The sequence below is a fragment of the Anas platyrhynchos genome, chromosome 1 (assembly GCF_047663525.1).
Source record: "Anas platyrhynchos isolate ZD024472 breed Pekin duck chromosome 1, IASCAAS_PekinDuck_T2T, whole genome shotgun sequence".
NCBI lineage: Eukaryota > Metazoa > Chordata > Aves > Anseriformes > Anatidae > Anas > Anas platyrhynchos.
Window position 1 is genome coordinate 63,727,492 of NC_092587.1, and position 24,860 is coordinate 63,752,351.

Consider the following 24,860-nt stretch of genomic DNA (forward strand, 5'->3'; position numbering starts at 1 on the left):
AAATCACCGATGTTCTACCATCCTCTTCAGTTTTATAGCTTTTATTAAAAATGCATTGCCTAAATAATATTTTCAGAACACCTTTGACCTTATTTATTTGGATTCCACTAAAACTAAGTGGATATAATCCATGCTCAGGCCAAAAAAAAAAATATATACTATTAAAAAAAAAATAAATTATATATTAGAACATAAGCATATTTTTTTAAAAAACAGATTCCTGTATAACCTTACAAATGCTGCAAGGCTGTTGATATTGTAAGTTGTGAAAACCAAAAGCATTCACAAGGCTTAATGAGGAGTCTTTCCGTGGTATCCTTCACACTAGTATAACAACACCCAATTCAAACCCATGAGTACATAAAAACAGATATCCTGCATTCCTTGCCATCTTTTCATTATTAATAGTACAAAACTTCATGTTCTTGCATTAGTGTTTTTTGTAAAATGAAAAGCAAAATTAACTCGATTAAATCTAAATTCTTTTTCCTGAAGGGTGCTTGATGAAGATACCTTTCTTTTACTTTCTCAACAGAAAACACAATACAAAGGCTTTTCTTGTATAAGGGCAAATCACGTAAAATGATGAGAATAGTTGCAAACAAGAATTCAAATGTGTGTGCTTTGCCCATTTGTCAGCATCTCCCAGAGTTCTTTTGTTTTACTTAATTATTGCCATCGAATAGATCTCTCAAATTAAAAAAAAAAAAGAAATTTCGCTTTATTGTTATTCTAAAACCATCCACAATTGTTTTTAGTTTTTCCCAAACTTGCTTGGATATTAATATCCTTATTATTTATCCAAATTGATCATATTTGACCAGACAGCACTTAATTATCTTTTTCTTCCAGCACCGCATTTCCTTACCAGAACTCATCATGATGTAACCTCATTAGACAAATCCCTTGCCAGTTAAAATACATCCTAAAAGATAACTTGTGAAGATTTTTTCCCTGTAAGATTCCCTTAAATTTAACTTATCTTGAAGGATACTCCCCTGTCCCAATCTGAATTTGCCTTTTTATTTTTGTTGTTTGTATCTTTACAAGCCTTTCGTAAGTATTTCAGTTGCCCTTCTCCACATTTTATTTAACAGCTTTCTTCAGGAGAAAGAGAATGAAGCGTTCCATTTATTTTTGAACAGAATGTCTCATACCTAAATTGTCCTCTTTCTCTTTGGAAATAAAATTCCTCCTTCCACAAAGGAGAATTGTCATTCCCTATTTTCTTTTTTTGCTTTAAAAAATAAAAAAATTACTTTTCTAAAATGTGCCATCTCCTACTACTGAAGATCCCTGTTTATTTCAGTAATCTCCAATTACTATCTTTATAGTAATATAAAATATTATTATTAAAGTGATATTTATATAGTAATAAGACACATGAGAATGGTGTCAAGCTGAGGCAGGGGAGGTTTAGGCTGGACATCAGGAAGAGGTTCTTCACCAAGAGGGTGGTTGCACACTGGAACAGGCTTCCCAGGGAAGTAGTCACTACACCAAGCCTGGTGGAGTTTAAGTGTTTGGACTGTGCACTCAGTGACATGGTCTAAAGTTTTGGGTAGACCTGTGTGGTGCTGGGAGTTGGACTCGGTGATCCTTATGGGTCCCTTCCAACTCGGGCTATTCTATGATTATGCTTTCTTACTCGTTTCCAATTCACATGCAAAAAGACACAGAGCGTCTTTGGAAAATACTTTTAAATCTTAGAAAGTCTTCTGAGATGCACTGTTCAGTGTAATTAGCAATAAAATGGCATTTATTTAGCAGGTTGTTGGTGTTTTTTTGTTGTTGTTGTTGTTTAACATTGTTTTTAGTCTTTGCTCTGAAGACTATTGAAATAACCTCTGGTAAAATTCCAGGTATGCACTTCAAACAACATAAAGAGCACTGCCCAGAATGAGTTACAATGAAATCTTGAACAGTTTCTAAGCATTCCCCAGATATCTACGCCTCTACGGTTTGGGGCAACTGAGGACAAATTTCTATTTCTAAATACAGTTCCAGAGTTGATTTTACATATTTATACATAGCCAAAGAAGTATTTCCTGATTGTGGTGGAAGCTACATGAGTAGGCTGAGTTTTTCCTGTATTTAAGAACTCGTTCTACCTATTTTAGTAACTGTAATGCTTAAATGATAATGTGGCTGATGGCCTTTTAAAAGGCATTTAAATATATATATATATGCTGACTTTTTGCAGATCATCCCAGTAAAAATCCTCTCTCTCACTTCTGAAATGCAGCACCATTAAGTGAAATGTGCTGTACCAGGATCACCCCAGAAGGATTTTTCCAATGAGAAATGAGAGGTATCATCATTATACTAAAATCAGCAGGAGAAAAGATCCCAGGGGACATTAATAACTTCATAATGCTTTTATGCTAGTGTGACCTCTTTCCTCCTACATGGTATTATCCTAGAAGGTTGGGTCAAATCCAAAGCCAAATTCCACCTAATGAATGGCTGCTGCAGCTCCTGCACCATTCTGTTTTCCTGGGCGGCTCGCTAACAATACAGGAGTGGAGAGATCTGGTAAGATCACAGCCTGGGACTGCTTGCATGAGGCACTGTTTTATGTTTGCAATAAATAAGGTCAAGTCAGTGTCGGTTAGTAGAGGGAACAGGCCAAAAGGGACAATTTTGTCTGAGTCAGCCATGATGTCAGAGAAAAACATGAAAGTTTATAAAGGACACTCAAAAAATCTCAGTGACAAGAAAAAATAAATTTGTAAAAACAGCATTTGACAAAACATTGTGGCATTTAAGTCTAGAACAGCATGAAGCAAGGAGTAAGAATGTTACATGTAAATCCACCTTTCACCCATGTTCCACCAACTGGCCAGCAGGGAGCCACTAGAGCTGATTTGAAAAAGGTTCGGATGCTGCCTGCAACAGCAGTCTTTGTGAGAAGGTGAAGGCCTGCTTTAAACAGTGCAATAAAAGGAATGGAGCTGTCAGCATAAGCCTCCAAGACAGCTTCCAAACATGTAGCATTTAAAGTGGCAGTCATTTCGTTGGAATTGAGACATAGGGGGGTGCTCCCAGGATTTAATATCACCTAGCGGATTAACAGATGTTCCTGTAATACTGATAATGCAGATGAAGAGGAACCAACTCTCAGCAGAAAGCCTGTGGAATTTGCATGCCATCACTGAGCACCCACCCTCTCACCCATTTCATTTCTTCACAAACATGGTTAGTCCCAAGCATCACACTGTTAATTTCCACAATTAACAGAGTTACGTACACACAATTACAGTCAGATAGCTAAAGGACATATTAAGAAAACAATAAAGAAGTGTCAAACTTTGCACAAGCATAAGCTTCAACATCATTTCACAAATGGCTTTTTATCTGCTTCATTTGCACGCACACTACCAAGGTACATAGCCTACTTGTAACTAAACAGAAAGCATCTTTTAGATGTTTTTCAGTAAAAAGCACATCTTCCAGAAGAAAACCAAGCCTCAGAGAGACATCTTCCACTGGATTTTTATTAAGCAAAGACTGCTTCTTCACGGCACTTTTGAGCAGGCTTCCACAGGCAACCTGTTGATGCACTTCCAGTGCTGCTCCGCTGGTGCAAGGAATAAGCTGAAAGAGCCAAGCAAGAGGGGTACCTGGGACTTGACGCGCCTGGTTCTCTTCAGCACGACGTTCATTCTTGAGCCTTGCTTTGGGGAAGCCTGGGCATCTGAGCTCAGGTCCTCAGCCTCGACTTTTTCCTTAAGGTCCAAGTTTGGCTTTTGGATGCCCTAGAGGATCAGAGCACAAAAGGACACCAGGGTGATTGAGCAGCCAGCGCTGATCGTTCCACTGGCTGTGACAATTCACTTTGTTTAGAAGCAGGCCAATCTGTGAAATCACATCACACATGCCATTTGTACAAGGGGCAATTAGTCCAGGCACCCTTCTCTTATGAAGAAAGGCTGAGAAGGTTGTGGTTTGCTTAGCCCAGGGAAGACTAGGCTGCAGGGAAGTGGGAGGGTAGTACTAAGGACAAGGTGTAATAATTTTAATCTAAAACAGGGAAGATTTAGAAGAAAAAGAATAAGTTATTTCCTATAAAGGTGGTGAGGCACTGGAACAGGCTGCCCACAGAAGCTGTGGCTGCCTCATCCCTGGAAGTGTTCAAGGCCAGGCTGGACACAGCTTTGGGCAACATGGGCTGGTGGGAGGTGTCCCAGGGCAGAGGGGGTGTGACTGGAGGGTCTTTAGGCCCCTTCCAACCCAAACCATTCCAAAATTTTTTATATCTCAGCCACCAGCTTATCAAGAGAGGTAAAGACAGCTTTCTGATCAGTCATCATCTTCTGCCCTATTTTCCTTCTCTGTAGGATTGGCTCCAGCCTTTTAAAGAAACTGCAACCAGAAAAATAACTACACAAGGTCACGTTACAACTTCTAGCACTATTCTGTCACAAGTAAGCATGAGGGCAGCTGTGTGTCTGTCTACAGAACTGCAGGTTCCAAAAACATAGGCCATGTTCTCCTTCCATGTGCAGTAACAAACAGCATTCCAGGGGCAGTTTGGATCCCATCTTTACACCCTGGAAAAGAAGTGTCTCACCATAAGGCTGACGCCAGACTGGAAGAGCTCATAGGGGTACAGGATCCGTTCATAATGAGACTTGAGTAACGACCCCGTGCCTTTTCCTGGCAGGTAGCCAAGCCGACTTGCCACTTTAGACCATTTCTTCTCTTTAGTGACTACTTCAAAGCCTCCTTTGCTGGCAACAATCTGAAACACATAAAAAAAAAAAAAGTTAAGGGCTTTGAGCTGCTCTAACCACCTCTTTACATTTCTGCTTATCAAAGAGGAAGAAGTCTTGACAGGGGAATGGAAACCGGTGCTTTAGCAAAGAAATGCTACAACTTCCATATCTAAGTTCCTCACCTTGCTAAAGAAATCTACCTCTTTATATTAATGATCCCTCTCTATCAGGCAAGTTTATAGCAGTATGCACATTTTGCCAGGGCAATGGACACCTCCAGCAAAGACTTTTTATTTTTGTGCAAATCTGGAGAAACAACATACCAGACATAACTATAGCAGCATAAAATTTTTAACCAGCCTTTAGCATAGGCTGTACTGGAAACAGATTAAAACAATTGTTCCAGAAGTTACAACACAAACTCTCAAAGATGCACATTTACATCACGTGGAAAATCTCTACTACCTTCTCAGAGACCACCTCAAGCTCCTGCAGCTCTGCCACACATAAAAGAGGCCAAAGGCAAACAGCAGACAGACAGCAGGATGTTCAAGCACTGCAGTTCAAGGCAAATATGTGCTGTATACAATCCAACTAAAGACAGCTGATGTAAATATGCTTGACACATCTGCCACAACCTGGTGATTTATGAAGTTTCTTTCACTATGTTTTTTTTTTCCCCAATGAGATGTAATCTTCACGTTGAGATTAGTGCCATAAAACAAGCCCTCCCTGTTACTTGGCTTCCCAAGCTAGAATGAAAAACAAAGTCTGTCTGACCAAATCCAGCAACTGCTTGCTCACCTTGCTCAGACCATAGAGATCCAGTATTTTTCTCTCCACCACAGGGATTTTTAAATTGGACCCTTGAAGTTCCCAAAATTTTGCTAACTGATCCAAGAAGTCCAGCTTCACTCTTGTCATTGCCTGCAATCAGTAACAGAAGACAAATGCATGTGTCCCAAAACAAGCATGACAGTACCTTATAGTCCTGGGAAAACACATCGTAAGTTTTTATAGTGTTTACATTTTCAAAGTGCAACTTGGCAGGCCAAGTATTTCATATGTAAGAAAATAAAAAGTAGAAATAAAAATATTAGTAAGATGAAGGATCTTTATAAACATAAAATTACACATTTTTGTTATCTGCATTTAAGATCCCATAAGCCGAATTCCTACCTAACAATTTCTCATTTTGAAACCAAAATGCCTACTTGTAAAAAAGAAAAAAATAAATCAGCATTCCAGGGAGAAACCTAAGAGCAATTAATAAAGCCTATGAGGGTAAGGGGGGTTAGAAACAGCTTTTCTGTATGCCTTCACCATGCAGAAGGACCTCCTCCCTTGAGTATTTTTGGAGTACTCAAATCACTTTCCATAAGGAGACCCATTTACAAGCCAAATGATACGTGACGTTTTGGTATATGAACAGAGCAAGGCTTTGAGAAATGCTGTAGGGAAAAGGAAAACCAGGACAGAACGGGACTCACACTGCTTTCAAAAAAGCTCCCGTACATTTCTGAAACGTAAAATTAACCAAGCATAACCAGCCCTATAAAAACAAAGCAGTTAATTTTAATGCTGAAGAGGCATTATCACGATAGTTGAATATAAGGTTGAATATACACCAGGGGCTTCACAACAGCAGTAAACATTTTAAGAAAAATAAATAAAACATCGCCTGTGGAGCACTGAAGGCTAGACACTGGCTGCTCTTACTACACAACATGGTAATTGACATTCATTTGAGACATTTGCAGTTGAATGTGAAAGACTCTTGTGGTTATTTTGGGTAATAAAATAAAAACCAGACATTTCTCAAAGCCATGGAGAGTTATTTTATATGAAGTCTGCCACTGCCAAGTATAAACATTGATGTGGTCTATGGGTTTCTAAAGTCTCTCCATCCAGAAACCTGCCAAGATGCAAATCTCGAGCAAAGAGACCTACAGCTTTCAGCGCAAACACAAAATTGTATCAACAGTGGAAAAGCTCACCTCCAGCTCATTCAGGCGCTGAATTCGTGGAGTGAAACGAAAACTTTGTACTTCACAGGCAAATGGAGGCTGCCAGTCCTAAAAAGACAGAAAGACGTTTCAATGCTTAAAGAAACTTCGCCAAAAAAACGCACGAAAGCCCTAGTAATCACTTGAATAAACAAGCTCCTACTAGTAAACGAGTTTCACTGCAATTTGTAATATCATCTTCTATGCCATTATCATGTTTTTAAAATATCGTTCTTTCACCTAACGAAAATTCTGCGGGAAGAGATCCTCACAAAGTTAAAAAGAAAATAAGGTGTAAAGCATTTTAGTATGACCTACCTCATACTGAGCTCACGTATGAGAGATCCTGTTGCTCGTTGGCATTTATTTACTTAAAAGAAATGAAGTTTTATATTTCCTACACAACGCAAAATTCTCACTGTCAACAGCGGCAAACACCAAATGAAGGATGTTATTAGGCATCTAACTTTTTTCCCCTTTGTCTCCAGTCATATTTCAATAGAGATAATAACTCCCAGTCAGGAGTCCAGGGCTTTAACAGAAACACAATCCTAAATAACGCCATTCTGAACAGTCAGTTGCTGGTTCAATCGCATGTGCCTCCCAGCCCCATCTCTCAGAACTGCGCTCTGACATCAGAACAAGTACAATTCAGCTCTTTAGTCCCTTTTAAGAAAGCTTAATTTATGGTGATAGCCCACCGGGCAATAAATACAACAAGAGGAAGGACACAACAATCCAGATGGCCAAGCCACGCTAAGCACGTATTATCTGCGCTGCTGCAGAAAATAAAGGCCCCAAGTACAACTGTAAAACATTTACAGCTCCAAATAACGGCAAAGAATAACAAATCAGCCAGGATGGTAAACACTGGCTGATTTAGTCCTCCTTGCAGGTCGCAAATCAACCCGCCGCACGCCTCCAGCAGGACGCTGCAGCGCAAATGGCTGGGCAACCCCGGGGAAGCAGCACGGCTGCGTTCAGCGGCGAGGAAAGTTCCAGTTATTCTCAATGAACAGCATCTGGCTCGGTTTCTCGTGGCCTCCCAACCTAAGCCATTCTGCTTATTTTAGAAGGGGCAGCCCCTTTCTAAACTTGACTCGGAGGTCAAGTTTTCACCGTGTCATCAAAGCAACGAAACGGGTTCCAGCAACACGGAGAAGGCAGGGGAGGAAGGATCATGAAATCCAATCAGCAGCCCCCATAACAAGCTGTTCTTTGCTCTTTCTTCCAGCGTTCTTTTTCCTCTCTCCTTCGCTGTTTTCAACCTCCTGTTTTATTGCTATATTTAAGGGTTGTTTGTACTTTAATTACGAAGGGCTCTGGCTGCCTTCTCCCGTGTTGCCTGATGTTCTTGCCTAAACGCTTTACCGGCTCGCAGGGCAAGTCACCGTGAAATAATGGCTTGTGCACCGAGGCAGAGGCGATACCAAGCTTTACCTTCTATGCTACCAAGCATAAACATGCAAATCCTGCGCATCCACGGGCCGGCCGCACCTCCACTAACAGCTCGCAGCCTGTGTTTATAAACAATGACCCATTTACACCAAACACCCTCCTCCTCCTCCTCCCATCGCAAACGCCTCATTCCTCCCCCAGCACCGCTGCAGCTTTTTTCTTTTTTTTTTTTTTTTTTTTTTTTTTTGCCTTTTAAAGGGAGCAGAGCACCGAGCCGCGGGGCACCGCCGTGCCCTACACCCCCACCTCCTCCAAAGCACCCTACAGACAGAGCTGGGCGGCGGAGCCCCGCACAGGCCCCCCGACAGGGCCACGAAGCCCCTCGAGGGGGGGGCTGCCCGAGGGGCTCCCCGCGCCCTGCCCCTTGCCCGGCGGGCAGTACCTTGGGGGGCCGGATCTTGCAGATGCCGGTTTTCTCGGCCAGGCCTCGGATGCGGCCGATGAAGCCCAGGGGGTCGCTGAACTCCTCCCAGCTGGGCTCGAACACGGGGCACTCGGGGGGGGGCACGAACTCGGCGGCGTAGCGCGCCCCGCCGCCGGGCCCCGACATGGCCGCTGAGGGCTGGGGCTGGGGGGGGGGATAAGGGAAGGGAAGGGAAGGGAAGGGAAGGGAAGGGAAGGGAGGGGAAGCGCCGCTGCCTGGGGCTGGGGCCGGGGGCGGCCCTCAGGGGCTGTGCGGGGGGCCGGGGCGCATCCCCGGGCGGCGGGGCAGCGGAGGCGGGGCGGGGGGGCGGCTCCTGCCGGGCGAAGGCGGCGGCGGCGGCGTCGTGGCCCCGTCCCCCGGGGCCGCCTCCCCCCGCCGCAGCCCCTCTCGGTCGCCTTCCAGCCCGCCGGAAGTGACGCGGAGTGCGCCGGCACTCCCACCCGGAAGGGGGAGGAAGAGGAAAAAGTAGGCTTCCGCACGGAAAAGTAGTCCCTCCGCCGCGCCCGCCCCTCAGCTCCCGGGGCTCGGCCGCCTCCCCGGTGGGGAGGGGAGGGGGAGCGGGAGGGGAGAGCCCGAACCGAAACCGGCTGCGGGGAGCGGGGAGGAGGAGGAGGAGGAGGAGGAGGAGGAGGCAGGGAGGGGGCCGCTATCGCCGACTTCCGGCGCGGAGGAATGCGTGAGGGGAGCTGGGCCATCCGCTTCCGGTGCCGAGGGGCCGGCTCGGCCCATTGTCTGGGCACGGCGGCAGGGAACGGCCTGGCCACGCCCCCCGCACGCAGGCCACGCCCCCTCCCGCCAGGCCACGCCCCCTCAGGCGGCCGGGGGGGGGAGGGGGCGCCCTGAGGCGGCAGGGGGCGGCCGCCATGTTGGGGCCTGAGGGGGGCTCCAGCGTGGGCAGCCCTGAGCTTAAATCTCTTAAATACGTACCTCCACATGCATAACACATATCTGTAACATATCTGTGTGTTTGTCCATAAGCATAACACAGATCTGTGCCCGTTGGCAGCTCCACCAGCCCGCAGCATCTCCTGGTGCTTCTTAATTAAGACCCCATAAGCCTCATCAGTGCTAAGTTCAGGTTGGAAATGAGGAGATTTCTCCTCAAAAAGAGCAGCCAGGCACTGGGACGGGTTGCCCAGGGAGGTGGTGGAGTCACCGTCCCTGGGGGTGCGCAAGGAGAGGTTGGACGTGGTGCTTGGGGACACGGTCAGTGGGTGACACTGGTGGTAGGGGACAGTTGGACCAGATAAATGATCCTGGAGGTCTCTTCCAACCTTAATTATTCCATAATTCTAAACGACAAGGCTACGTGAAGAACTCCCCAAACAACCCCCAACCTCCTTGTTACATGTAGGCGCTCTGCACTCTCACCCCATGCAGGACGTTTTCCTTCCCAAGTCAAGCACTCACACCTGAGGACTTGCATGCTTTTACTTACCTATTATCACACACCCTTCAAAAAAAGAAGTGCATACTGTTTGTTTTTTAACCAAGGCTGATCTCAGCATTCACCACACCTCACATCTCAACCGATTGTTTATTTCTTTGTCACAGCCTTGATCCTGGCATACTGTTTCAGTCTCAGAACATGCAATTTCCTCCCCCTGTTACCGTGAGGCTCACAATATGTGCTCCACGCAGACAAATACGTTTATCTCCATCATTTCTCTGCTAGATTAAAGACCTGTTGCCTGCGTTTTGCATATGGGAAACAAATGGCTTGAATGCAAATGGTTAGTTTTGGCAAAAGTTGTAGGGAACAGCAAACTGATATTATAAAACATTGAGTGAGTTTACCAGTGGAGATTGTGTTGTTGCAAAGCCTTACATATTTTTGCAAGGGGTTCTTGACATGGATGCCTGGTATTTTTATGACTCCAAAAGCATGTGGAGTGCAGATGTTGCCTCACCAGCATCTAGAAATTGTATTTCTACATACTCCTGCCATTTTTTTTTTTGGTAGTACCTGTTTTTTCTGACAGAATTTTCTCAGATTCTCCTGAGAGCATGTATGTGTATAGTCACTATTCCCAAGAGCTGAATCACCAACATACCTGATTTCTGAGATAAGCAACGATTTAGCCAGGAATAGTATGGGGGGAAAAACTGCATGCTAGAAAGCACCTAATCCGTGCAAAACTTTGTTTTGAGAACTAGTCCCTTGTTGGTTTCCTTCTCAGCTAGTCAAGGCTGTTTCATTTGTGTGTTTTGGTTAGCAGAGAGTACTGGAAGGCACTGCAGGGAAGAGCGCAGGTTTCCCTGAGAGTAAAAAGATTAAAAGTCCTAAATTACATGTAAGGGGCACTTTTTTTTTTTTTTTTTTTCATTTTATTAGTTCTGCAGATTTCCTTTTTGAGATCAAATATTATGTTTTCTCAGTTACTTTCTCCAGTTTGGGTATTGTTAGCCTCTGAGACGTTGCAGCATGCTGTGACTTGCGGACCCCAAATCAATCTTTGTTCTTCTTGGTCATCTGGAACTATTTAGCACTCCCCTGCTGAGGGGAGACTTAAACCTCTTATATTGTATTTCCAACTGCTTTATGTGAAGTGGAGAAAGCAGCTCGGCTAACCAAGGCTAATAACGGACCGCGTGCTGGAGACTTCACCCTGAAAATTATCAACCATCACCTGTGTGTATTGCGCGTTCACTGAAACGTGAGGAAATTCTTCTCACCTGCAAAATGTAGCTTCCTGGAAATAACTGGGGAAATTTGAAATAGAATTTTGTAGCTTTGTAAGCCTAGGAAAAAAAAATCTTGTTAATGTGCATGTTTTTTCCTAGCACACATGGTACCTGGGTTAGGAAACGCTGCCTTGCATAAACTGTAAGAAGCGCTGCTGGCTATGGCGAGACACACAGGGGAAGGATGGGGCTAAAAAGCACCTCGATGATCTAAAAAACACAGGTACGAACTGAACCACCGAGCCCTGCGACTCCTTCGTGCCCGGCACCCGTCACGATGCGGGTTGCCCCCCCTTCGCTTCGCCGCACTACAACTCCCAGAGGCTCCTGCGCGGGCCGTCCGTGTCGCCAGCGCTGATTGGTGGAGCCGACCGGCGCCGCGTGGAAGGCTGCCCGTGATTGGAGGAGGCGGCGGGTGGCCGGCCGTTCAAGCGGCGGAGGGCGGTTGGCGGCCGTTAGGCGACCGTTGGGGCCGCGTGAGGGAGGCGGTGGCGGCTCCCGGCCGGTCCCCTCAGCGTGGCCGCCATGAGCGCCGCGGATCGCTGTGCCGGCACCTCGCCGCGCTCCGCAAGGTAGAGGGGCCGCTACCCCGGGCCCTGCCGCCCGCCTTTCCCCTCCGTGTCCCGTACCGGGCTTTGCCTCAGGCGAGGCGCTGCTGTGCCCGCTCCCGCGCTGCTCTGCTTTCCTACTCTCGTGCCTGCCTACTTCTGCTGTCCTTTGCTCCAGTAATAAAGTATTCACCTGTTTTCCCTTGTTGCTGTCGTTTTTCAAGCGTGTCTGTTGTCCAGCTTTTTTTCCACACGGCTTTTTTGGGGAAGTTCGTACAGAAAATAATCTGGATGCTTTTAGTTATCGCTTCCTTACAATGACAGGAATTAAGGAGCTTGGCACACGTAATGATTCTGTGGATGTTGCACTTCTGGGTTCTGCTGTAAGCCCTGATGGGTATTTGCTAAGGGTCACCACAGCTTCTGTGTCACCCGCCAGAGGCCTCTGATCAAAGCTCAGGCTCCAGAACCAAGTTCTGGAGACAGCTCTTACAGTATTAAGTAGATCTTTTCTAAAGAGGCTGTTTAGCTTTAATTCTGTTACTGATGGTATCGTAAAATGATGGTGTGTCAGTTCAACATAACTAAAAAAAAAAACACTTCTCAAGAGAATTTTGAATTGTGTGCAGCTATGGATAATAAAATGTGATGCTCATTTGAGCACGTTAAATGTCTGTATGCAGTCACTGTTGCTTAAAATGCACATACATATACTTAACGTGGTTTATGTAATAGCAACACAGTCTCTTCCTACTACCTCAGCACCAAATTCAGTGATTTTGGATTTTCCATTTCACTGTCTAGGGTTGACAAACTCTGGATAACGCCATAAGGGAAAGCATATAGACTCCTAGACCTACATGTTAAGTTATGAGGGCTTGTGCATCAGCTAACCTGAAATTGTTCTCTTTAATCAGAAGTCTTTAGAAAGTGTTTTTCTCTCTGGTTATCAGAAAAACTATTACGGGTTGTCTTTCTCTTTATCCTATAGTGCCTGCTGTTGCTAATGCCAAAGCAAAAGACTTTGTGATCTTTGCTCTCTCCTCTCCTCTTTTTCTTGCCTCTTCTTCCTTTCAAGTTTACCCTCCCCAAATAACCCATCAGACTTTCCTCCCCTAACATTTTTGTCCTTCTCCCTTTTCCATAAGGTGCTCCATCTCCGCAATATAGTAAGTCTGCCAGCTGTTCTTTTTGTTGAACATTTTGGTTCCCCTAAATGCTGTGATTTCCTGTGAATACCCAGAGCACAGACAAGCCAATGTTTAAAATCAAGTCTGTGTTAAAAGCAAAAATCTCATGGTTTAATTTATATATATTTTTAACATTTTATTGTATTATCTGAGGTTCACACGTCATTAGAAAATGTTTCTGTCCAGGCTGGCAACACCCCATGTCTCATCCAGACACGCTAGTTCTCAGCCTCAGAACCAGGAGGACTCTACTCCTCTCCCGTCCATCAACGAGCGCCTGGCCTTCCTCCGCCCTTCCCGGGAGCTGCTGGAATACTACCGCAAGAAGATTGCTGACTTCGACGAGGAGCATGAGGATTTGGTAAAAAGGCTGGAGAGATACAAAGAAACATACGATGAGCAGGTTAGGAAAAGATCTTTGTTTTTTTGATAGGCCATGTATCGTTACACAAACCTCCTTGACTAGCAAAGAGTTGATGTTTTTCTTCATTTCAGAGCTCAGCACACCTGGTCTGAAGGGTTACCAGTAGTAGTGGAGTACTGAGCTAGGAAGAAATAAGTGGATCTCAAGCTTTGATTTTGAAATCTAGCTGCCTGCCCTCTGTCACAGCAAAGGGAAACACGCTTGTACGATATTCTTCTGTTCTTAATTTATTATAGCTTGCTTTTTTTTTTTTTCATACTGGTTGTTCCTGTTCTTTTTACTTTTAAATTGAAGCCTGAGTTTAGATATTCAGTTCAGATGCCATCCAGTTTAATTTCCTTGCCTCTTAATGTGAGGAACGAGCGTGCTTTTGTGCAAATTTAATGAGCTTTGATATACAGATACAATTAGTATTTATTGCAGTGGAATTCATAAGCTTGGCCATAGGCTATATGTAGCAGGAGTACTACACAGCGAATAAGTAGAAACCTAAAAGAAATTCCAAAACTTAAAAATCTTTGTATTTAAAGAGGAAAAAAAAATCTTAGAGGCTATTTTTAATTTGTGTTCTAATACGCCTTAAGAGCATATATCTCTCTAGCTGGCATCTTTGTAATTCTGAATGACCCTTTGGGAGCAGAATGGCCACTGAGGTGCTTCCTCGGCTACTGGCCATGCTTGAAGCAGCCTTAAAGCCTTCAGACATCCAAACTTCTTTAATTCAAGATATAGGAAAAAGAGGTCCGAAGTTCCAAAATAGTGCCTTCTGTCCTACATGAACAGTCTTCTGTAGGGCTTGTCAGTTTTCCACTCCAGGTAGACAAACACTGATGAAACATAGTAACTAGACAAATTTCCTACTGCTAAGCCATACAGATCAGTGTTTATTCTTCAGTAACTGCTTTTAAGAATAGGTACTATTTTACAGGTTTTGTTAGTTTCTTGTTGAAGTCAGACTCCTCTTACAGCGCCACTCTGGCTGCCAGTGCGGAAGTGTAACCATTGGAATTGGAGGCCCTCAGCACGAGCCTTTTTACTGGTGTTGGATACTGACCATGATGACGACAGGGACTGTGAGCTCCCTATTGAAACCCATTAAAATATTTTCCAATACTGCCCTCATCTGGTCAAATTTTTAAGAGTTCAATAAGTTAACTCTGACAGTTGGTACATTCCAGTTACAGGCTCAGGGGCTGGCGCAAGCAGTTTGTACTTTGAGAGTTGCCCAGTGCTCTGCATCATTTCAAGTACCTCATTCTCTTTACCTAGCACAAACTGCAGTGGGAAGTCCGTCAGCGAGAAGAGGAAATTGCGGAGTTGCAAAAGGCTTTGAGTGACATGCAAGTCTACCTCTTCCAGGAGAGGGAACATGTCCTCCGCCTTTACTCAGAGAACGACCGGCTGAAAATCAGGTGTGTCTGGATTGCAGACTGGGTCACTGGTGGTAGCGCGAGTGTGCATTATGTTCTAGTTCTCACTCAGATACAGAGTTTTCAGAGAAGCAGTCAGGCCACACTTCCCAAGGAGGGCTTCTATGAAATCATATCAGCCTTGAAGGTGGAATACAATCTGTCGGGCTACTAAATATGTTTCCACTTATACCTCCAATTCCAGTAGCAGGAAAAAAAAAAAAAAAAAAAAGAGTAGAAGTTGGACGTATGAACATGTTTGAATCAAGCTGGCCAGTGGAGGTTTTGATTTAAGTAGACCTTGCACCTGCCTAGCACAATGTCTTCCCTCAGTCTTCCACTTAAACTCAAGTAGAAAACACAGATGAAAACAAATAGTTTTCCTGACTTGCTGGGATCATGCTGGCAGCCGCTCCATTCTACTGCCATGTAGCTGTTGAATTGAAGTACACACTGCTCTATGGGACTGGCTGCCAGTGGCAAAGGAGTTTCCAAGCTTCTTAAGAACTTGTGTGGGTGATACCAAGTTTTCTGTTCAAGTTTTAAGATCTTAAGTCAAAAAATGTGTTGATGTGTTGTGGCACTTCTCAGGAGTGTGACAGAAGTGTGATACAGCACTTAATCTAGTTTGTTTTAAAAAACGACGTGCTTACAATCTACTGAATGAAGTATCTGCAAGGTTTTTAGGTAGTTCATAACTCTGGAATGCAAATTCTTTGCTACCATGTGTTATCGACCTAGTATTGTTATGTTTGGAAAGAAGAATGCCTCCCAATGCCAACAGAATTGGTATTTTCCTTTGTAAATATGCCACGTCAGTAATTTCTTTGGGAGTTCATTTTTAAAGAAGTGTTCTCAAGAGCTGAACAGTTTGGAAAACATTATTTGGAGACATTAATGAGTAAACTAGAAAGACTGTGTCACAACATCTTGATGTGTTTAAAAATAGTAATGCACTGATACCTTTCTTTGAATTCTAGGGAACTGGAGGATAGGAAAAAAATTCAACACCTCCTGGCTTTAGTGGGAACAGACAAAGGAGAAGTAACGTATTTTCACAAGGAGCCACCACATAAGGCAGGTTCATTTTTTCTACAGAACTGTGCTTTTAATTGCAACATGAAGATCTGTACATGAGAGGCTGACCAGAGACCAGATCTGTCCCACATGTCAAAAGTTGTTAAATAAGCCCAAAGTGGGAGAGATCTGTAGCTCTGTAACAACACCAGGATTTAGTATAGCTGCTGAGATATTAAATGGGAACAGGCATACTGAAGGTAGGTCTTGTTAGCATCAGCTCCCTTCTGAACACCCACAGATCAGAAGGTGAAGATTTTCACCTTCACCTTCTCTCTTTTTGTCTGTCCCCAAATGCTCCATTTCCTGTTAAGGGTGCTGTTTTTCATCCTAACAAAGCCATCAAGGGCAGGATTACTTTCCACTTGTTTTTTTGGGGGGGAAAAAGAAAGAGCCAGAAATGGCAAGTTAGCCATTACAAAGGCAACTTTTTCAGCATGTACATTCAACTTGTGAATATCTTCTTTTTCTTGTGACAGAAGTATGGTACTGCTGTTCTCTTGGATTTCTTTATCTGTTTTCATCTTTAAGATTTGTTCTTGATTACTGCAACTTTAGAGAAGTCAGATGTTGAGATATGTGATCTTGTTTCTATAGGTTACTGTTCTGCAAAGGCCAGATAAATCCAGAGATCCACATGAAGGATATGATGCTTCTAGAACAGGTACCGTACCACAAGGGTCTAACAGCAGCTCAGCTCTTGATACTTGTGTGTTTGTCCAGTCTATCAAAACAATTATGTACTTTGAGTACTTTGGTATGCTTCCATTAAGTTCCCTAAATGTATCCATGCATTCAGTAATGCATCCTTATGCATTCAGTACTCTAGGCTTCCCTTCAAAATCTTTTAAAATAACCTGAGCTGAGTCTCATGTCCTTGATCTGCTCAGCTAAAGAAGCAGCTGGTATGACTGTGAAATGGCTGTTCTGGACCCTTGCAGGTACGAACTGGATGGGCACTCTTAGCCAAAGCCATTCCAAGATGTGCTGTTCTGCCGGTCTTTAGTGTAGACAGTAGTTTGGGTCTGTATGTCTACTTAGGGATTTTCTCCTTTGAGCTCAAAACTCACTCAAGGTTTGATGCTTGTGCATCTGTGTTGTATGCCTATTCATCCTTTACTTAAGAAAATCTGTGAAGTTCACTTTCTGAATATGCCAAGAAAATCACTAGGTAGGTTGCCTAAATATTGAGGTGTGATAGTGTGGGATAAAGGTTTATGAGCCATAAGCTCTGAAGCTTTTTTCATCCAGGTAGCCCTCTGGAAGTCTTTGCGACTGTCGCAGTTGCAATTTTTTTCCTGTTCTTGTAGGCCATCCAGTGCATACAGCACGCCGTGTTTGGAAAGGTACTGCACTTAGACTGGAGTACACTTTTCCACTTCTCATTGATTTCTGCAAATAGGCACCAAGAGGAGCTCTTCAAAACGAGCAGCAAAAGGAGAGAAACCAGAAAGTCCTGAGAGGTATCAGAGGGACAACCAAACTCTCCTACTTCAGGTAAAATCTTTCACTAACTGAAGGACATATTTTCTGGCTATCCAGGAAATTGGTAGACAAATGTGCTGTCTGCCTACATAAGATATAGATTCTACCAGTTTATTAGTCCCACATCTTACTAACGATTCCCACTTTCTGTCAGTTTACTTAACTGTTTCTTTGTGATGAATGGCTTAGATTTAAGAGCTTGGGTCTGATTCTGGAAACTTTACATAAGCTTATGTTCCAGTAAAGCCAACTTGAATATGGCGCTTTTAAATACAGAATTTTTAAGTGATGTTAACTCTCATAATTTCCTTGATCAGCTATCAATTTACATTAAATCCATGGAAAATCTGCAGGTTTGGGTGGTTCATGGAAGTATGACAAAAGGAACGGGTCTCAGATGGAATTAGTCTTCCACAATAAAATGCACTAGTACAGCAAAAAAAGTTCCCTGTGCTAGACTTCAGTGAAAGACAGTATAGATAGCATGACAGAGTGAAGGACGAAATGTACAGAATCATGAACTGGGGAAGGTAGCAGAAAATAGATGTAAAGCATGAGGAAGGATGAGTCAAGAAAAGCAAATAGCAAACTTGTACAGCAGATCAAGATTTTCATTCAAGAACAGTAGTCGCTGACCTAGTGGGCAGTTGCCTGTCATAATAACATTTACTCTGGAGTAAAAACATCATAGAAAATTGTCATAAAATAAGCAATCTAAATTCATGTCAAGTTGTTTTGTTTTGTTTTGTTTTTTCAAAAAGTGCCTTATAATAGGACATACTTACATTTTTCAAGTACTTGTTCCAATTTGTCTCCCTGACCCAGGTCAAGACTCTTTGCATCTCTCTCCTTCACTCATCTCATGTGCATTTAATGCTTCATTCTAGCTGAGCAATTTCTTTTCTTCAAGATGAAAGGAATTGCTGCCTTCCTGGAATTTGGGTTTAATTATCACCATTCCATTGGAAGTTGATAGCAGAGGGAGAAAAGTCTGCTTGCATATTGCACAGGATTTGTTACATCCTGTGTGCAGTTTAAATCTTGCCATTATCTTCTATCTGTTGCTTCTGTTGTCTGTTGTTTCTATTTTTTTCCTGCTGTATAGTATACCTGTCTTGCTTATGGCGTGAATATTTTTCTTAAAATGTTTTAGTTATTTGAGAAAATCAATGTTAAAATGAAAACAAAAAAATGAGAATTTCAAACTCTAGAAATTATTGTTGGGTAGAGTCTTTGACTTGAATTCTGTAATTTAAAAGGGACTTGCAAGGACAGGAGCAGGCCTGCTGTGAGAGCTTCCTCAGTAACGTCTCTGCATGCCTATTCAGGTAGAGGCCCTGCAAGCTCAGCTAGAAGAACAGACGCGATTATCCAAGGAACAGCTTGAGGCATTACTAGAGGACAGGCGGATTCACATGGAGGAAGCCCAGGTCCAGCATCAGAGGGACCAGGACAAGATTAAAACTTTAACAGATAAGTGAGTGTGAGAGAATAACCATGATGTAATGTAGTCATGAGATGAGAAGAGGGGGAGCAACAAAAATATGTTGGCTTTCAGTATGTTGCTTGCTGCAGCAGGCAGAAAAGCAAATTATGCAGCCATCTGCTTGGCAGTATGTGGAAGGAGGTAGGGTAGTCAACATATCAAAAATACGGTTTCACATAGAAAGAACATCACTTCTTCCGTTAGAGGAACTAAATGTATTAGGAAAATACCTCTACCTAAGTTTTATGTTTCTTCCAACTTGCAATGAAGACTGAGGAAATTAGGACAGGAACTAGGAAAAAAATGAATTAACTCCACTGGGATCCCTTTTTACAGACTCCATAAGACTCAGAATCTCTTATATGAGAGTACCCGTGACTTTCTCCAGCTCAAGTCTGATGCCCGAGCCAATGAGAAAGCATGGATGGCAGAGAAAGACAGTCTGTTGAGGAAACTTGACAAAGATCCAGATCAACTTATCAGCAGGGAGTCAGAAAAAGAGAAGAAGCAGAGAGATACCAAGAAGATGCCTCAAACAGGTCATGAAGCTTGGAAACTCCACAGTAGAGAAATAAAGGTAAATTTTTGTCACGGGGAGAGGTCTTTCTAACAGTCTTCGGAAAACTGCAAGCATCTGGATCTTGATGAGATAGGCAGTAGCTAGTTGTTGCCAAGCTATACACGTTTGCTGTAAGCTGCATTGTTGCTGGCACTGATGTGTTTTTTTAAAAAAACAACACAACTCTCCTGCTGCAGTGTTTTTAAATTTCAGGTAAAAAGGTATAGCTAATATTGATGGTAGTGTTTCACTAGTGGTTTCTCTTATGCCCAGTGCAAATCACATGGTACATGGGCCAACAGTTCTTAACCTGCTTGTTGCACGTGCCCTTGTTTAAGTATAAACGCTTCCAGTTAATGGACTTAGAATGTGGTGTCTGTTCCTCCCTGTTGTTAGGGGAGAATAAACTCCTTTCAATTGGTGTCCCGTAGCTCTTCTGCAGCAGTCAGGATTTCTTCTACTTCTAATACGCTGCCAGTGAGAAGATCTGAAGCGGGTAAATAAGCAATAAGGACTTAGAAAGTAAACAGACAATAGGGAATTGTTTTCATCTGCCACTGAATGCAGATTGTTCTGAAGTGCAGTACTGGGCAAGCAGCTGAGAAAACAGGAACTACAGCACTATTGTTGGTTATTATTTTTAAGGGGAAGTGGAGAGAGTTCTTTGAACTGTCATGAAGAACTGATCACCTAATTAAGATGTGTTGGTGATGGAAGGGGCTCTAGAATATTGTGGGAGGGGTCCTTACCTAGTTATTTCATTAACCTTGGCTCCAGTTATTGTTATTTGCCAACCTTACTGTCCATCTGTCACACTTGATTTTCCAGAGCAGGGGAAATGTTGTGAGCACTGGCTTTACAGTTAATTCTTTCTGTTCCTTCTGCATCTTAGTCAATGCAAGAGCAACTGATGCAGGAGCAGCGGCTCTCAAACATGTACAGAGAGCAGTGTATCACCCTGGAAAGTGAGCTGGCTAGGATTCGTGAGGAGGGAGATGTTGGCAGAGAACTCTTTAAGGTAATTAGTCTGTAATCATCAGCCAGCTACGTGATGATCTTTCAGCCTCTATTCTACTACCCCACTGAGTTTTCATCTCCATAGGAACGCTCAGAAAAGATGGGGAAGCGCCTGAAGCTGATGACTCAGCGATATGAGGCTTTGGAAAAACGTCGTAACTTGGAAGTGGAAGGCTTTAATAATGACATCAAACAGCTTCGACAGAAGCTGAAAGACGTAGAGAAGCAGCTGTTTAAGGTAACAACTCATTGCTGAAGCAGATCATTATGGCCTTACCCAATAGAGGTGTAGTCTCAGTACTTAAATGCAGTATTTCCCTAGAGTTAAGGAAAATAATTACTTTCCTAAATGGCCATTTAGATATTAATGCTTGATAAAGTTTGCCCTCTTATGTATTTTATTCAGCAAAAATGGTTTGTCATTGTTAAGCAGTCAAGCATCAAGTTTGTCCAGGGACTGTCCTGTTTATACATTAGCGATATCTTTTTACTACAGCTCTGAAAGTTACCTGATACCTCCAGCTGTCTGAGCTGTCTCAAAATTCCAAGGCAGGACGATAGTCTGTTGTAGAAGAATATTCTGCAAAGAATATGTTGATTTTTTTTTTCCTGGGGGCCATTGCGTTAGGTTTTGTTCCAGTAAGAGGTAGAATACTGACTTAAGTATTGTGAATATTCTGTTATTCCTTTTTAAATGTCTCATTTGTAACTGCAAAAATCACAGCGGAAACAATGGCTTGAAGTTGAAGCTGAAGCTGTGTAACTTTGAGATAAGATGCATCTTCTAGATGTGCAGATGAATATCAGAACAGCTTAGACGGGCCTTAAGCCACAGCCTTGATGTTTTCTGGAGTTTACAATGTGATATTTATCTAATATATGCTTGAGAGGATCACTAGGCATTGTTTTTGTCCAACTGACTCTTTCAGTTGTCTATTTGGCAGCGCCACAGACTTGCTTGTTTTCTGTGTTTTTGGCACACAGCTCAGTTCATTTAGATTAATACATTTGTCTTCACTAAAGGCTTGGATTTTTTTTTTGTTTGGCTCTGGGTTTAACTTTGTTTTTTAAGGACTAAACTTCAACCATATGTGGATGGGGTAAAAATTGCCTATGATTATCTTTACTCAGAGCTGTGTATTGTGTTACTCTGGGTATGTTCTCAATCGTATTCTTAACTTCTTTACACTTCCAGCCACAAGAGGGCAGAAGAATAAAATGCTTGTTAGAAGTCTCCCTTGTGATACTTAAATCCATACTTCTTAAGTGAAAATAACTATAGATGACTACATTTCCTGAATGGTATATTAAACTCTCTGACCAAGAACTACACAATGACAATGAGACACCCTGAGGGGTCGAGAGAAAAGAGCTTTGAGAGCAGCTTCCAAGTCTGTGCTGCTGTGATGTTGAATGTGACCGGGCTAGCACGCTATCCAGTTCCAGGGTGACAGGAAATGGCAGCCCTTCCTAGTTTGCCATCAGGAACTATGATTACCTGTCAGCTTCTGTTCAGCTCAGTATCAACTATATGACCTGGCCTGAGGTTAGGAATTGTACTTGAAGTGCTCTTGAATTGTATGCAGTTCAGAAGGCGGTGGGTTGGCCACAGAAGTTAGACCACTTCTAGTTCTAACAGCAAAAGATGATAAACGGTCTTCCTATCAGAAGAGAAACTTAGAGCCATATAAAAGTTGATAAGTATTTTAACTCACCTCTTTTGTGGCTCTCCAGATAATACAGGAAGTAAAAATAACCCAAAAGGTTATAGGTAAACTTGATAATATTCTGTTCAGATTTCTTTCTCACCAATACTATAACACCCTAATGTTTGAAAGTTTCATCAGTTGGGTTTTTTTTGGTTCTGGAATACTTTTCTGTTGGTGATATGCATTAGCCCAGCGATGATAGCTTAAGCATCCTCTTTGCTAGCTACAAAGCATCTCCTTTAGAGTTCTCTTTCAGACAGACTCACTGTACTCTCTAAACTGTGTTCTGTACAATGTTGTTTGTATTAATCTGTTTCTCTGTTCCTTTTTAGGTGACTCTGATTCTTGGGCCAGACCAGGATCTTGAAGTTCTACGTGAGGTCCGTCAAGGAAACAGGCTAACCCGTAAAATTCAAGGAGAACTAAAAAACTTAAAAGCAAAAATCTATGGCTTAGAGAATGAACTGCGGGTCTGCTGAAGCTGAGGTTTTAGCTGGCATCATAGTTTGAGGAAGGGGACATTGCCTCTTTAATGGCATCCAGTGACAGAAGGCTTGAGAAAATCTGCAGTTAGTGTCATAACATCCATCAGTGGTCTATGAGCCATTTCTAACAAGCCAAATTAGGTTGCTTGTTCAGTTGAGATGGCACCTGATAAGACTGGTACAGAAAGTACCAGATGACTTATATTAGGAATATGTTTATGACTTCCTGCCTTCGTATCTGTGGTGTAGGGGGCAATGTAAACTGGTCTTAAACTTTATTTGGAGCAGATGACAAACCAGATGTATTATTAATGATCATTGAAGGATCTAGTTCAAAATCCAGTTTGCTTGGTTCACCTTACCCTGTGTGAGAAGGAACTTTTAAATGGTTACTGTTACGGTGCCTAGGCAATTCAGCATGGGACTGCAAATTTTCCTTGAAAAAGACCTTGTGTAGAAAGTACATACTGAAGTGCTTACATTTGACTCTACCCTTGACATCACAACTATTTTAAAATGTCTTCCCTTTGTTCATTTCTAACCCAGCCAGGACAAACCTGACTGATTTTAATATGTTGGGAAAAGGTAACTGTTTTTAGAACTCATCTGCAAGAACAAGCAACCTCCACTCTTGCTTTGAATGTGTGGAGGGGAGGGAAATACTGCACTATCTAATTTCATCTTCCTGTCCCCTTTCTCCCGGTTTATCTTAACACACAGAGGAAGCTCATAATAAAAGGCATCTCCTATTATCTACCTTTGTAGCTTTAAACTATACCATGGCCATGCACCAACAGGTCATGGTCAGCTTGTGGTACAGCTGTCACTGAACTGTAACTGAAACTGGGGTGGAAAAGCCAGTGCCTAGTTGCTACATGATAAATATAACTCTAGCTATGTAGCGATTATCTTCATATCATCAGGACAATGCTGTTCTTGAAAACAGATGAAATTGTGAAAAGGGCTGCAGTGAGGCTTCAGTCCACTTTTATAAATGTGGGGTATTTGTATTTTTACTGTAGCGTCAGCAAATCTTGTCCACCTTGGAGAGCATATCTGTGTTGGAAAAGTGATTTCAGTGCCTTCATTTCCTAATGTACATTCCCTAACTTGTTAAATGTGATGGAAGCAGAATAATTTTCTGAAGTTTATACTTACAGGGTACCAGCAGTTCCTTCCCATTTGAGAATTACTTGGTGTGCAATAACAGGCAGTTTCTTTTGGACGTGGTAGTGGCTATGGAGATCCTGACGCAGCATTTGGGAGAGGTGTATATACTGCTTTTCCTGTGCTGTGAAGATTTGGGGAAAAATGTTTTTATAGTACCAGCTAAAACAATGCAGTGGGGAAATTCCTTTGAAAAGTCAGGGCTTGTTTCAATTGTGTAACCTCTCTGTGAAAAGCTTGCTGTCTCTTATGGTCCTGTTCTTTGCCTTTCATTGGGCACATCTATTCTTGAAGTCAGATTCATCACAGACAGACTTCGGTGTGGGTGGCTGACAATCTGTACCTCGATGTTCAACTGCTACTACAAGAGGCTGTTTGAAAGTGTTGTCGCTGACAGGTTTAGCTGAAAATGCTAAATGGTGCAGAGATGGATTGATGAACAGCTTAGGTGCTGACACTATGTGGACAGCTGAGGAAAATTATTAAACTGTGCAATCCATCCTTTAGTCTCATTCCTTAAATTCAGCTGATGGGTAGCTAGGAAAAAAGCCTCTTGAATTGGTAGAAATAAATGGTTTTCTGCTTATTTTCAACTTTTCCAAGCTAGAAGTTGCTGTTGAAATTTGATTTTCCTCACCTGAAAGCCACAAAGTATGTCTGGACAAAGGCTGTAGGCTTGGACATTCACATTTGTAAGACTGGGAGGAAGTACTGGGGGAAGAAGGATGTAAATGTTTAATTTCCTGTCTTCTTTACTGATGTTTCTTATAACTTGCAAGACTGAACAGAATAAAATGGTGACATTCCCAATATACTCTGCTGGTGCTTCCACATCAAAGTGCATCTTGAACTTTATTTTTCATTTGTCATTAGGTTATGAACCCTTTCTATTACAAGAGGGGAGAAAATTACAGTAGTGCTGATCTGTAAATCCATTTTATTTGGAAGGTTGAATATATGTCCAAGGGCAGGAAATGCAAGGTATTGTACGTGCTTTTTCTGTGGCATCACGT

At 42.8% G+C, this 24,860-nt stretch overlaps 2 protein-coding genes across 3 annotated transcripts in view; one reads left to right on the plus strand and one right to left on the minus strand.

Annotated features, from left to right (window-relative positions):
- KDM5A (lysine demethylase 5A) overlaps positions 1-9,032 on the minus strand; it is a 48,055-nt gene extending 39,023 nt beyond the window's left edge. Inside the window, exons 1-5 of one of the 2 annotated variants that reach the window (XM_027467342.3) lie at positions 8,565-9,032; positions 6,716-6,793; positions 5,523-5,645; positions 4,574-4,744; positions 3,624-3,758 (exon numbers count right to left, since the gene is read on the minus strand). In XM_027467342.3, the coding sequence (XP_027323143.3) occupies positions 3,624-3,758; positions 4,574-4,744; positions 5,523-5,645; positions 6,716-6,793; positions 8,565-8,732 (675 nt within the window). In that variant the 5' untranslated portion in view covers positions 8,733-9,032. The remainder of the gene's footprint in view (positions 1-3,623; positions 3,759-4,573; positions 4,745-5,522; positions 5,646-6,715; positions 6,794-8,564) is intronic. The other variant, XM_027467271.3, reaches the window with a different exon arrangement.
- A 2,293-nt stretch (positions 9,033-11,325) lies between these two features.
- CCDC77 (coiled-coil domain containing 77) lies at positions 11,326-24,659 on the plus strand. The gene is made up of 11 exons (XM_005011466.6): positions 11,326-11,863; positions 13,216-13,432; positions 14,723-14,865; positions 15,843-15,939; positions 16,537-16,603; positions 17,342-17,436; positions 18,753-18,901; positions 19,247-19,487; positions 20,362-20,487; positions 20,572-20,724; positions 22,528-24,659. Exons 1-11 carry the CDS (start codon positions 11,817-11,819, stop codon positions 22,672-22,674), a joined length of 1,482 nt encoding a protein of 493 aa, XP_005011523.1. The 5' UTR covers positions 11,326-11,816; the 3' UTR covers positions 22,675-24,659.
- The last annotated feature ends 201 nt before the right edge of the window (positions 24,660-24,860 follow it).